Source organism: Limanda limanda, chromosome 21 (genome assembly GCF_963576545.1).
Source record: "Limanda limanda chromosome 21, fLimLim1.1, whole genome shotgun sequence".
Taxonomy (NCBI): domain Eukaryota; kingdom Metazoa; phylum Chordata; class Actinopteri; order Pleuronectiformes; family Pleuronectidae; genus Limanda; species Limanda limanda.
Genome location: NC_083656.1, coordinates 4,144,225 through 4,158,667, shown reverse-complemented (window position 1 = coordinate 4,158,667; position 14,443 = coordinate 4,144,225). Strand labels below are relative to the sequence as shown.

Below are 14,443 nucleotides of genomic sequence, written 5' to 3'. Positions count from 1 at the left end.
CATACAACCTGGTTAAAAGAAGCATAATAATAGATTCTCTCATGAACGAGTCCACTTCAGGTTCTCAGCTGTTCTCTCTGCTTTCTCCTCCGGTTCAGGGACAATAACAGAGTTTTTAAGAGCAGCCCTCATGCCAGGCAGATGAAGAACTCGGCTGTGATGACGCCGCCTCCCATCCACATCAACCGGAAGGGCAACAGAGAGGTGAGCACGTCTCTAATGGGCCGTTCGCCCGGGTTTGTTCCATTTGAGTCCCTCAGAGATGATACCATTTTTTAAGTGTGACTCATAAAACCCCATTTTGCTCCAAATTAAATCTGGTTCATGATCCGGGTCTGTTCAGGATTCTTGGAAACTTGCTACCGCCCAGAGAACCAACATGTGTTTACACCAGTTTTGAGCTGAACCTGTAACCAGAGAGAATAATACATTTTTATTAACATAGTATTTTTCCAGCTGAAAAAAGTGCAATTCTTTCCTCATCTTCCATTACCACCAGTACAATATTAATTGCCCATATCAAATGTCATCAAGGTTCACTCTTGAAACCCTGTATTTCTGGTCCCAGCTGGGAACCTGGTTTTCAGAATCTAGAATGAGTTCTTCTCAGTTGATATCTGACCCTAACGTGATGTCCCGTGTCTCCTGTGCAGCTGCAGCCTCTGGCTCCTGAGAGCTCGCTGAGCTTCAGTCACCTCAGCCACAGCGTCAGCAGCCACCTCGACTCGTCGCCCGAGAGCAGCGAGGCCGGCGCCGAGATCCCCCTGTCGCGAAACGGTGAGATGTCTACAAACGACTGAAGCAATTCAACTATTTAATATAATAATTTCAGCTTTAGTTAATGTGATGGTGATTCTCTTTGTTTCTGGAGTCGTTGATGACCTGTAAACCTGAATTTCCTTGTGTCCCCTCAGAGCGGCAGCAGATCCTGAAGGGCGTCCAGAGCATCGTGGTGAAAGCTGCTCGCCGACGCTCCAAAGCCCTGGAGGTGGAAGCCCAGCGACTCCCCCCTCCCCCCTCTCCCCTGGACCCCAAGAAGCAGAAGAGCAGCCTCTCCCTGAGCGAGGCGCCACCTAGGGGTTTGCCACTGCGGCGCGGCAGGCAGCCCAGCCCCGAGCTCAGGCACGCCACCTCGGACGACAACCTGTCCAGCAGCACGGGGGAGGGACCCAGCCTGCAGGTGACCTGGACACGCCCGCGTAACCGCCAGGTCGCCGCCAAGAACCAGACGCCCAGAGATGTGGACTTCGAGGCCCGACGCAAGAAGAGGCGCTCACGCTCTTTCGAGGTCACAGGTCAAGCGGTGAGTATATTTTATTCGCATGTACAGAATTACTCTTCTAATATTTTAGATGAACATATTGATCAATGATTTGTTTCCTTGCACCTGCAGCTTCCTCAAACCAAGACGACCACAGCTCAGAGGTTTCGTCCCCTGGACAGCACATCAGACCCCCACCTCCACATCAACGGTCAGCCCCAGGCCCCCAGCCTGCGGCCCCAGTACCGAGGGGTCCCTCAGCTCGCCAAAGTCCGGGCACCCCACAACGGCCAGCAGACAGGTAACCTGACATCACTGTCAGCAGAGACAGAATTTCGTTGATTGTGCTTTTTATTGAGCTTTGTCTTTGTGTTTTCTTGTTTCCTCAGAGTCGTCCACCGCCCACATGAATAACCAGAAGCGAGGGTCCCAGCTGCGGCAGCCCCAGCCCCTCCTCTACATCACCACCACAGGCGCCGGGGGCCAGCGCACCCGCAGACACTGAACCTCCACCCGCGGTCCCCCTTAACACCAGCACTGACACCCAGACCAGCTGTTTCCTGCAGGGGGTCCACACTCAACCTCCAGACCCATTTAAATGAACACTCAGCACCCAGGTGAAGCTCAAGAGGCTTCACGATGGAGACTCACCACGGAGGTCTCCTCGATGGCGCCGACTGGCTCTGAAACCGACAGGGGCCGGAGATCGCTTCACATGCTTGTTCCGTTCTGTCCAGTGTTTCCACTGTAGCTGGCTGTCGTGCTGTATCAGCGTTTTTCCGGATGTTGTCGGGCTCATTACGAACGCAACCCTGTGCTAATGTCTGTGCATTATGATCGTACACTGTGTGGTAACGTGCTGTGCTCGTTACAAAGTCCAGAAACTGAAAAAAATCCGGCTAATGAGGGAAGTTAATGGGGATAAACCTCCCAGTAATGATGAAAATGAGTGATGAGGGAATAACGAGGTTTATTAGACAAAATATCAAAAAAGGCAAAGGGATAATTCACTGAGGGAAATGTAAAAACTGTTTAATGAGCAGAGGCCTCCTGTCAAAATGTTTCAGTATCAATGTTTCTCGTAGTGAAGCTGTTTAAATTTGACGACACACTCATATTTGAGGTAAAAAAAACACTTCATCTTGCTTCTCGTGCATTCAAACTCAACCTTTGTGTTCTCACACGGCCCAGGTCTTCGCCTTTATGACCCACACTCGACTGATAAGTGTCCTGCTTGTTTTGTGTAGATATCAAGTGCGCTACCACGAGATGCTTTTCCAGATTAGCTGGCTGTATTTTTAATGATTTATTTAACTATTGCCTTTTCTTTTATGTTTTTGTCGTGGATGTTTGTTTTCATATTGACGACTTTCTATGCTTTATTTTGTACATTTTTTTTTATTTTTACCCAAATAAATTAAAATGAAATATGTGAAATGGTGTTTACTTTTTTTGTCTCAGAGGAAGCAGGAATATATTATTAAGAATAAAATGTGAATGACAACCTGTTGGAGAGGTTTAAGTCAGATAACGCAGTAAAATGTCAGCTTTTTCAAATAAATTTTGAAAATGATTCAATTATAAATAGTTATGTAATTAAGATTCAAGCTTTTAAACTTTATTGCCACACAACTCAGTTGTTTGGAATCACAGCATGACATGTAACAAGAAAATAAGCAAAACACATAACCCCTAAAAATAAAAACAGCATGGATGTAAAATACAGAATAAATATAGAATAAAACTAGTGCAGTAAGAGCAGGATGTCCGGTGCTCAAGAATACATTGAAAAACAATCAAATTAAGTTGTAATTATTGCTTTGCGTTTGATGCAGAGTTGAGGAGCCACTTAGTGTTATTAAATAATGATTGGATCATTATTAAATAATTTATAAATAATTTTAAATCTTTCTCAACATAATACAATTACTTCAAATATTCACTTTCTTGAACTTTTACGCTTTACGAATTTTTTTTATTGTATTTTTAATCAAGTCTGAGACGATAACAACTATGAAAATGTCTCAAAACACAGAAATGTAAAGAAATGTTATTCTTTTGTCTGTGGGAAAGCCTGAGCCGGAAGTACCGCCTCCCGCACTCGACTGACACCCCTCTCGTCCAATGACAGCTCGCCGGCTGTTTGACTGAAGCGTGGCTCGACCAATGAGCGTCGGGATTACTGCTCCGGAGCGGAAGTGCAAGCAGAGCTGATTTGCAACCCGCCGGAACCAAAGCGGAGACGGAGGGAAAATGTCGCTGGCGTCGTCGCGGACCGTTCTAGGATCAGTGACCGGTTAGGAGGCTCCAGGCGGCGGCTCCGGTGAGCGAGACCCGGCGGCAGGTGCACCCGAGGTGAGCGGCTCTCAGGCGGACCCGACCGGGCCAGAACCGGCCTGTGTCCGGGGCGAGCAGCGTCTCAGGCCCGCTGCAGAAACACACACAGAACAGCCTCCACCGCCGGCGGCCATGATGGATTCCAGTTGTTATCAAATGTTGTAAAAACTGAAAAAGTCTTTAATTGATTTTAATTAAACCTCAGTGAGGATGAAACACTTTGAACAACAGCTGGAGACGAGGCTGCATTTATTGTCATTTAAATAAAGTTATTAGTTTGTATATTTACCTCACTTTAGCCATAAAGTTATTATGGTGGTTAAATTATTAATATTAATGTGAAAGTTTCTCGTCTTGACCAATCACAAACGTTTCTTCCCCACAGGCATCATGGGAAATAATTCAGTTTTGTACCAAATTCTGAAGTTATCACACAAAAGACATATCAGATCAAAAACAATAACAATAAACAAACAATGAATTAATTAGTATTTAAAATAAGTAGTACGTTCAGAAAATACATAGCTAAATGAAAGAGTTTCTGCTTGTTTATATTATATATTTTCAAATTATTAGTGTTATGAAAAGCTTAAACTTTTGTCTCTAACCAGGATCTTTCTCGACTTTTCTCTTTCAGACTGAAACCTCTGCTGTGCTGTTTCCATGAGTAATTTAATCTATTTACAGAGAAAGTGAAAAAGCCTCAACAGGTTCAATGTGGGAAAGTTAGCAGTCAGCTTCCCTCCCTCTATTGTCAGATCAGCTTTAACCCCAACCCTTCACAAAGAGGAAGGTGTACTGTGACACCACATGGGCCTCGGAGGCCACCTGATCTGATCATCACAGCCTCTGGAGCCTCCTCCTCAGCTTGAAGGTTCAAACCTCAGCAAAGCCATGGACCAAACCACCAGGGTTGTGGGTGTGGATACCCAGGGGAACTTGCTCTACGCGTTGGTGAAGCCAGTAATGGGCGTCTTCCAAGTACCTTCAGAACAAGCCGGCAGCGTAGTACAAGGTGGCATGGACCTCCAGGGTTTATCTGAGAACACGCTGGTCCTCCCTCAGATGCAGGGCCAGGCTCCGCTGGATCAGAACCACGTGGAGATACACAACATGCAGCCTCACATGCAGCCTCAGATGCAGGTTTCTGCCCCCGTCCATACCCAGGATGTGTCTCAGAACCAGGAGACGCCACCGAACCCCAGCGCCAATCCCGGGTCTGGGACCCAGATGCCCTTCGCAGAGGTGTCGTCCCTCCTGGATCCGAACATGAAGGGATCCAAGGCTCGTAAGTGGCCAGTTGTTTGAAGACTTTACCTCCTGAATGTTTGACAAACTAACTTCACGTCTTCCCCGTGTTTCTCTACTTTCAGGGAAGTATCTCATCTCGTACAATGAAATCAAACGGCGCCTGCAGGACCCGGAGAAGATGTCCCTGCGCTCGCTGGCAGCGTACACTCGAGTCAGCAGAGGCCCGGCCAGCAAGAAAACTCTTCTTGAGTCACTCAATGTTCTCGGCCTCACTCCAAGCACAACTACCTCCGTATCCTCCTCGTTCTCCAAACTATCAGAAGGTAACGTTCATGTGTAATAATCTGAGAACGTGGAGTAACTGAGCAAGATTCTAGTGTTCTGATGAGTGTATTTTCTCAGGCGACACCAGGGCTTTGTGTGAAGATATGAAAGATTTCTCCCAGGACTACATTGATTACAGTAACATGGCGAAGCAGCTCATCCCAGAGACCAATACAATTCAACACTGGTCCAAAATGATTGAAACCAAGTACGTACTGTATGTTCTCAGTGAACCTCAAGCTTTCAATCCTGTTCTTCATAAAAAGTATTAATAACACAATCTTTTTTCCCCGTAGGAATCACCTCGAGGATATGAGGAAATGTTTCAAGGACCCGGTGAACAGCGGTGCGTTTGACAACGTGACTCACGGCCTCGGCCTGGGGATGCTGGACGTCGCCCTGGACATGATCCTGATGGTGGTCGAACAGCAGATCCGCATCTTGTCTGGTGCGGCGGCGTCAGACCCGGTCGCCACCGGTCCGCCGATGAGGCGTATCCGCAGGCGCCACCGTAAAACCCACTTAAATAACATGGAGACGCCTCCCAAGGTGTCTGGGGGGGTCAAGGACCAAGGGAAGGTCATTTCCAAAGGGAAGGGGCGGGGCAAAGCCAGGAAGAAAACGAGACAGGAAACCGTGGCGGCCGGTCCAGTGGAAACACCGGCAGAGCAGTACAAGCCAGACGCCGTGGAGGGCAACGTCCTCACACTGGTTTCTGTGGGATATGAGACTGTTTCCACTGGGCTCAACGCAGCTGGAACTGTTTGACCACTGGTCACACCACAGGTCAAAGGGACCAAGGACAGTCCCATTCAAAGAGACACAGCAGCGGGACAGCCGGCACAAGTTGAGCTTCATTGAGTTCCCATGAAGACGAGCACAGGTGTAGTGAGCTCAGCATCGCAGTGTAAAATCTGTGTCTCCATTCAGGTGCCTGAATCCTACTATTGTCCTTTTAAATGTGTCCTTTAATTCCTAAAAAACGAAGGATCCAACAGGTGGATCCTTCTCGGGCCAACTTCCTCCAGGATTCATCATGTGCCGGTGGCTGAGCTCCAAGTAGCCAACGATACCGTGGGAAGAGCGAGACAAGCTGGTGACTTGAAATTCCCCGTAGACTAGACTGTCTCTGTCTCTGTCCTGTGAAGGACGCCCTCCCTGGACTGGGACACAGATAATGTCACATGTTGGAGTCCGCTGGAGGCAGCAGCCGGGAGTCAGCTTTACTTTGCAGAAAGACTGGAAACAGGGAAGCAGATATAAAGCCCCAGAGCACTGCCCAGATGATTTTGATTTATAAAGAGCCAGGCTATTGGTTTGCCCCTGCTTCCCGTCTTTCTGCTAAGCTAAGCTAAGCTAACCAGCTGCTGTGACATGTGACAGATGTGAGGTTGATCTCCATCTTCTCATCTAGCAGTTGGCAAAAATGTGATAAAGCACATTTGCTGAAATGTTGAACTCTTTCATTAAGTGACTCCTCTGTTTCTTTAGTAGGGTTTGTATGTATTTCGATGTATAAACTGAATCATGTCACATTATATTTTCCTGTCGTAGGTTATTTTTTAGCGAACAGACAAACCAAGGAATGTAAAATGTTAACGCATTGTTCGTGCACAAGTACAGTTCACAGTTACTAATATCCGATTTCTCGATTATTATCATTGTTTTGCTGGTACAACGTCTCCTGTTGCCCTCTTTTTATTTATTGTTTAGATTCAGTGCTGTTGTTCTGTACTAGAGTGTTGGAAATAATGTCTGTCTGTTTTTACTGGAGTAAAATATGGAGATTTAATTTTCATAACTTTGTGAATCTGTTATTGTGAGAAAAAGATGGTTTGAATCTGTTGATCCCTGAGACAAAATAAGACAGAATTATTTCAAACGTATAATTTCACAATTTAAAAATAAAAACTGATATGAGCCGACCTCAGATATATAGTAAAATTATGTCTATTTTCTTTGTTAAGATTCTATATAATTGGTTGTATTTGTGTTTTCTTTTTATTTATTATATTAACTTAAAATCGATCTCACCTCATTTACATTTATTTGTTTTAAAGGTTCGATAATTACGTCTGGAATCATTGACATTTAAAAAAATATATCTTTATTACTTGAGTATCAGATATATTTTACTCAATATGGGTCGGGCTCTTCTGTTTATTAAAACCATAATGTTTCTTTACATGAAAACACTATTATCAGAAACAGGGGCGGCTCCTGGCATAGGCGAAGTAGGCGGTTGCCTAGGGCGCAAAATGCCGAGAGGGCGGCACAAGGGACTGATTTATCATGACGTGACACATGCAATATAAACCAAAACATTCACATCACAACATCATCTTCTAAACCCGGGGACGCACCGGAGATAGAAGCGCAGCGAGGCGCCACGAAAGCTGTCCGCTTCCTTTCCGCGCCCATGTTAAATAATTGGGCTGTTCGCACCGGCAGCGTTGTGCCGGGAAGCTGCGGGCAGCGCCGCGGCCGGCTCGCGATCTGCAGCGAGGGTTCCGGGGTCTGTTCTATTTTTTTCGCTCGCTGCGAGCAAATCGGGCCGGAAAACACACTGAAAATTGATATATTTCAAACGATCTATCATGTCATTACAGATATGATGTCGGAAATGGCAACAGTGTTGTAAGTGCTGTTGTGGCGATCTCAGGGTATTCTGCTGTGACTTTAATCCAGGACACCGGCAGAGTTGTTTTCTCAAACATACTTTAAGGGCCGCCGTCATTTGCGATCTCGGGCAGCTGATCTTTTTCTTAAACAGACCTGCTGGATTCACCTGGTTTGTTGACAAATGGGTCCGACAAATACCGTGCTGGTTTGTGGTCAGCGAAAAAGTGACGTGACCGAGACGAGCGTCTTGACATGCATAAAGCATGAGTCATAACGCAGAGGATCCGGTAATTTTTCAAAATAAAACGGTTTTATTTTGAAAAACTACCGGATAATAGATAAAACAGAAAACATGTAAAATGTTTATTCTTTCTGTGCGGCCCGGTACCAAATGACCCACAAATGGGCCTGTTGCCCTGTTGATTACAATAAATAGGTCTAAAAAATATATGTATTGTGTTTGACTGTTCAGTACTGTTCATATTCATTACATTTAAAAAGCAGACATAAAGGTAACTTAAAAGTTACTTTCCCTAGTAACTAATTACTTTTGATATACAGTAACTGGTGGGGTAAATCAATTACTTTTAAAAGAAGTGACTAGTAACTGTTACTAATTACTAATTTTCAGTAACTTGCCAAACACTGCTTAATCCACACATTTGTCAGTTGTGTCTAAACAGACAGAAACACACAAGCACATACTCTCTTTTGTGTGTGTGTGTGGGGAGGCGTGTTAGACTGTGGTAAGAGTTGAAGATGAGTCAAAAAAGGATTAAATTATCAGGTGCACGATTCAGAAAGCGCAGCAAAGTAGGGGAGGAGAAGAAAGAACAATTTAGAGGTAGAATCACCCCAATTCATCATTAATGTTTATTTTTGTCGACATGACATGATATGCTGTCAGTACAGCTGAGTTCAGACTTTTTTATATTTTTATTATATATTTTTATTATTTTTTATAGCTTACAATTTTGTCTGCCTGTGTGTGCATCTGTATACAGTCCAAAAGTTCTTGGGGATGCATGACAATTTGCGTGTGTATGTTGGGGGGGGCGCCATTCTGAAACCCCGCCTAGGGCGCCAACATTGCCAGGGCCGGCCCTGATCAGAAACCTTCCAGGTTACAGATCTTTAACGCTCGGGTCTCCGGTGCTTTCTCTTTCTCTAATCAAGACTCCACAGGTTTTCTATTTGTGTTCCAACAGCTCCCTCTCGTGGGCACTTCAGGGAACATCACATCAAATAAATGTGTCAAGAGCTGTTAACAATCCTAACTGAAATCAGGCAGAGTTTCTCTATGAAACATAAAACCTGCAGGTGTTGATAAATAGACAAACAGTTTGCATCAGTATTTGTTTTTCTCTGGTGAGAACACAATCCACAAATCGTATTTTTAACGATTCCTGTTTCCTGGGTTGTTTTAAGAGAACAAAGTCCAACTTGAAAAAATAAATGATCAGGATGAAGATACAGAAGAAAATCACAATAAAAAAAAAATACCTTCAATAATATGTTTACATGTGGGCAGAATGATGCCCACCTGTGTGTGTTGTTTTGGCTGAAAGGCATTGTGGGATATTTTTATGTATGAACTCAACATAGTCAGACAAGCGCTAATACCTTTACTGCACACACACACACAGGGTGGGGGGGGAGTGTGCTATAAATCCTTCAGCAGCTTTACTGAGGATCTTCTCCGTGTTAACCCTGAGAACCAGCTGGAGAATAAGGAAGGAAGGCGTGCTGAATGAAAACACATACTTTTATTTGTTATTATTACTACTTAAAGCAGTGTGGGTGAGGTGAGATGCAGAGAAGGTTGGTTTTCTCAAGCTAATTAGAAATCTCCAAAGAACAAATCAAGAAGCAAGGATGCACGAAGATGTGTTTTGCGTGAAGATGTGGATCTGAGAAGGTTTCACCTGCTCAGAGACGACAGCGTGGAGCAGGATGGGACACAGCAACGTGCCTCTCACCTACAGATGCTCTCGTCCACAGACGGACACGAGCAGGTCCAGAGGCCTGAAGCCGTCCACGGTCAGCTGCCACGGTGAGTTCAGCACCGCCAGGACCGGGACATGGTCATCAGATCATGTGACACCTAACATCTTCATACAGGACAGACTTTGTTTCATGTTCACAAAATAAGACTTCTACTCTTGTTCATCACAAACAGATTTGTAGGTGCAATGTTTAATTTGATTTCCATGAATCCTTAAGGAGACAATTTGCAATGTTTATAAAGGGAATTCTCGAATGTCTGCTGTGATAAAGTATAAGTTTCTTCAATATTTCAATTGTTTTAACCACCATCCACACAGCTGCAGTTTTGAATTGATTTCTGTGATACATAAAAAAATCTTCTTGAAACGTCTTATCCCTTAAATTCAGACAAGTCTCAATGATAATGATTAAGATAATAATGATAGTAATAACAAAAATATTAATGATAATAATAATAATAATAATAATAATAATAATAATAATAATAATAATAATAATAATAATAATAATAATAATAATAATAATAATAATAATAATAATAATAATGACACCTGTCCCAAGTATTTTCCCCAAGGTAACTTGCGGAATGGGGAAGACTGGGATCAAACCACCGACCTTCTGGTGAGAGGGCGACCCGCCCTAGTTTAACCACAACCTGTATCATAACTTGAATTCAAAAAATTAACATGATCATTTAATCTAAACATGAATGTAAATGTTTTCTCTCTATTGTATATTCTGTAAAGTAAAAGTTTTAATATCAGGAAATTCAGATGCCAACACTGAAATGTATGTAAAGGACAGATTTTTAGCGACAAACAGATAAATTCAACCAGATTTCAACGTAAAGCTTTGAGATATTTCTCCACATGCTTCATGCCCTGGAGAAACACCGACCACACTCACTCTGTGTTAGTTCATTCAATGTCCACTCATGAGATAACTGGTTTGGCAACGGGAGAATTTTATGTTGACAGAGCATCAGGGAAAATGTGACCAGGAATTTGAACATGTTTGATTTATTTCCACTGGTGTTTAAACAGAATTTAATTGAACGGATTTCAGAATTAACCTCGGATCAGGCATCTGGTAAATAGTGAATCATCAGTGGCTCCATCCAGGGACGGATGATTATCATATAAGTTCATGCAGACATTTGTGGTGACCTGAGTTTTCCTTCTGCACCGTGAGGTTGTATCTCTACTACTGGATATGAATAACTTTTCTTCTAGAGCCAATCCCAGTTTCTACTTTGATAAAAAAAAAAAAATACCGCAGAACTGGTATGACTCCCCTCAGCCTGGTTAGGAAATGCGAGCACAGCACTGCTGCACATCAACATGTTGTCACCGACGGTGCTTAAGCATGTTGGCAAAGCAGCGCTGCTGTAAGTACACACTCACACAGCTGCTGGCTTGTCGGCAGCACTGTAATCGTGTTTTGTTTTGCACCACAAAGACCAACAACCCGTCAGGAGCAGCTCAGGTCTGATCCAGAGGGAGCCGACATCTGGATGTTTCTACATGAAGGAACACAGTGCCTCTCAGTTCACGTTCTTTTAATTATTCTCTGTTCTCAGTTATTATTTAGTCCAACTGCAAATGTAGTGTAGGTCTTAAATTTAATGGAGAAAGTGAATGAAACATCCAAACTTGATAAGAACTAAAGGCTGGACAGCAGCGACAAAAACCTGGGAGACAAGAAATGTCTTTTAATTACGTCTCAGAGTGGAATTATTAATACCACAGACTGTAAATAAAGATGGATGACATGTCTCCACTTCCTCCCAGAATCCAGAAATGAAGCCAAAAGCTGCCATCTTGCCCCGATGACGTCATTTGACCACTTGCGAGTCAGTCTCAGCTGTCAATCACAATATTTCACTCACATATATCTACAGCATCAAATAACAACTTAAAACCAGACTTATCAGAAACATCAACATGTACTTTGACTTTTTAGTTTGGTACATATCCAGGAGTTATGAGCAATACCGCAGCTAGCCACCAGGGGGCAATTGATACGCTCATGGTGTCTCTTGGGGATCTGTCACATCATCTGTCTTTATATTCAGTCTATAGATCATACATCTGTGTTTTCATGTCGTATATGTTAAATGGTTTGATGCCTTTAATATGTCTCAGTTTATTTGATCTCTCCTCTCGACACAGACAACCTGAACTACGCATTAGGGGCCATCAGGGTCCTTGGTCTGGAGCCGATCGAGCATGAACTGAAACCTCATCTCAACACGGTGCTGGCCGACATTAAGGAGGGAAGTGAGTTCATCTACACCGATTTTCACTCTAACAGAAATGTATGATCAGCTGTAGGATCCTTCAGGCCTCAGCGGAGACACACACACAGATGTATCACAACCTGTAACCAAGAGTTCTCAGGGTTATTTTCTGTGTCACAACACGTCAGCTCATTTGATGAGATATGAATTGCAAAAAAACCTACACAGCTCTGCCGCTGCATGCAATTTACATATTTATGTGATTCCACACCGTTGTACCGTAAGACATCGTGCCTCCCACTCCTGGTGGTAGCAGCTCTATCGTGGCTTCTCGGTCTGAATGATGAAACGTGTAGAAAACCCACGGCGGAGGGGAGCGGGGGCGGGGGGGTTTCTGTGAAGTGATCAGGTGTGTGACAGTTGTAAGTCGGCGGCAGACGTTAAGCTGTATTTGTGTCTCCCAGCGAGAGAGCAACAGGGAGATCGAGGCAGGAGAGGTAAACACAGGTCACACCCATCAACGAGAGGAGAGACGGAAAACACTTAAAGTTTAAATCCAGAAACGTTCATTCCAAACATTAAAACCAACAAATCATTCAGGAGCTACAGCTGCATGCTAACACTTGCGTGTAACTCCACTTGTGTCCAGAGAAGGGCGCTGCTGAGCAGGTGGTGGTCAGCGGGATCCTGCCGATCCTGGCTCTGTCTCTGAGGAGCCGAGGGCCGCTCACTCTGCTGACGGCAAAACTACTGGCTGAACTCGCCAAGGAATGTAAGTAACTTCTCCAGATTCACGTACAAACCCAGTTTCTTACTGGTTTGACTCAGTGTGTCTCGTTTTGTTTCCCTCCAGCTGTGGTTCGTAAAGGTTTCGGCGACGCAGGCCTGGTGACGGCTCTGGTGTCGGTGTTGACCAGCACGGACCAGGAGCTGCTGCTTCACGCCGCGAGGGCCATCTCACGCATGTCGTACGACAGCTGTAAGTGAAGGAGACCTGTTACAAATATCATCGTATCGCAACGAGGCTAGCAGTGGGCACGTTGCAGGTACAACCCCCTACTGGCAGGGGGCTGTAACAGGCAGCTTGGAAACATTACATTATATTACATGTCATTTAGCTGACGCTTTTGTCCAAAGCGACTTACATTATTAGTACACTCAACATTTATGAGGGGCCATTTTAGGGGTTCAGTATCTTGCCAAGGGCACTTCGGCATGCAGATGGGGAAGAGAGGGGATTGAGCCGGCAACCTTCTTGTTAGAGAACGCCCACTGTACCCCCTAGGCCACACCGCCCAAACAAACCACAGACTGTACATAAAGATGGACAACACGGTGAAGCCAAATTGATTGCCCCCCTGGTGGTCGGCTGCGGTATAGGTCATAAACCCTGCTTCCTCCATGTTAGCAGATAGGACAAGTACGTGTTTTCTTTGTCAGAGATCGTTGTTATTTGACGCTATAAAAATGGCGTGATATATTTCCATTGACAGCTGAGACTAACTTCACGTTTAGCGACTTTTATAAAACATGAAAAGTAAATTTAACACAGTCTGAACGATTATCTTCTCCTTTAGCGAAGCAGCAGGAGCTGTTACTGCGTCGCGGTGCGGTGCCGCGGCTCGTCGCCATCCTGCTTCGTTTCCCGGACAACGGGCCGCTGGAGGAGGTCTGCCTCCAGGCCCTGTGCAGCGTCAGCGGCATGGGGGTGTCGGAGGGGGCCGGGATGGTCTGGGAGAGGGGAGCGTCTGTGAGGACGGACGAGTCGGTGTTCCACGGCGTCTCGCCTCACACGTGTGGTTTTGCTTCTTCTGTGACTCTGGTGCGAGTGTCTCGATGGGCGCCGGGTCAACACGCGGTCAACATCGAGGTCTTCCAGCGCTGCTCCTCCTCTTTCTGGAGCCTTCACGGGAACCAGCGGACTGCTCACTGGTTCCCTCTCTCCAGTTGGGAGAGTTTTTCAAATCTGTACAAGATGATCAAGTTCCCAGGGAGGAATGTTCCTTGGATAAAAAGTCTGAAAACTCGCATGTTCCAAACTTTTCTCTGACGGAGGAAATGAAGACTGAACTGATTAAACCACTCTGATCTCACCACTGATCCTCCAGATTCACCAACACACCATGAATGTTTACAGCCAATAAACTTGCACATGGATTTCTGTATCTGTGCTCCTGTTGTTTTGGTTTTAAACAACATAGTATGTAGTATAGTATATGTATTTTCTCCTTACTGTTGTTATTCCTTTCCTCGGTTAGAAAGAACAACAACAGCTATTTGCTCTTTATGATTATGTTTTTTATTATAGATCATTCGATTTGAACATTTTTGATTACTTGAATTCAACTTTGAATAAAAAAATTACAACTTTTAATGTGCGTGTGTCTCAACAGCAGATATAC

The 14,443-nt window shown here is 44.5% G+C and overlaps 3 protein-coding genes across 3 annotated transcripts in view; all 3 read left to right on the top strand.

Moving 5' to 3' along the window:
• kif19 (kinesin family member 19) overlaps positions 1–1,766 on the top strand; it is a 28,614-nt gene extending 26,848 nt beyond the window's left edge. The window contains exons 16-20 of the mRNA XM_061095509.1: positions 99–204; positions 654–777; positions 915–1,303; positions 1,394–1,582; positions 1,653–1,766. Coding sequence (XP_060951492.1) covers positions 99–204; positions 654–777; positions 915–1,303; positions 1,394–1,582; positions 1,653–1,766 — 922 coding nt within the window. The remainder of the gene's footprint in view (positions 1–98; positions 205–653; positions 778–914; positions 1,304–1,393; positions 1,583–1,652) is intronic.
• Positions 1,767–3,512: 1,746 nt separating this feature from the next.
• On the top strand, positions 3,513–7,075 carry si:ch73-127m5.2 (uncharacterized protein LOC561202 homolog). The gene is made up of 5 exons (XM_061095061.1): positions 3,513–3,616; positions 4,236–4,886; positions 4,972–5,172; positions 5,252–5,381; positions 5,470–7,075. The coding sequence occupies exons 2-5, from the start codon at positions 4,493–4,495 to the stop codon at positions 5,939–5,941; spliced, it is 1,197 nt and encodes a 398-aa protein (XP_060951044.1). The 5' UTR covers positions 3,513–3,616; positions 4,236–4,492; the 3' UTR covers positions 5,942–7,075.
• Positions 7,076–9,748: 2,673 nt separating this feature from the next.
• Positions 9,749–14,091, top strand: si:dkey-21e13.3 (uncharacterized protein LOC100150043 homolog). Its single transcript, XM_061095382.1, has 5 exons — positions 9,749–9,848; positions 11,974–12,081; positions 12,691–12,813; positions 12,895–13,020; positions 13,619–14,091. Exons 1-5 carry the CDS (start codon positions 9,749–9,751, stop codon positions 14,089–14,091), a joined length of 930 nt encoding a protein of 309 aa, XP_060951365.1.
• Positions 14,092–14,443: the final 352 nt, after the last annotated feature.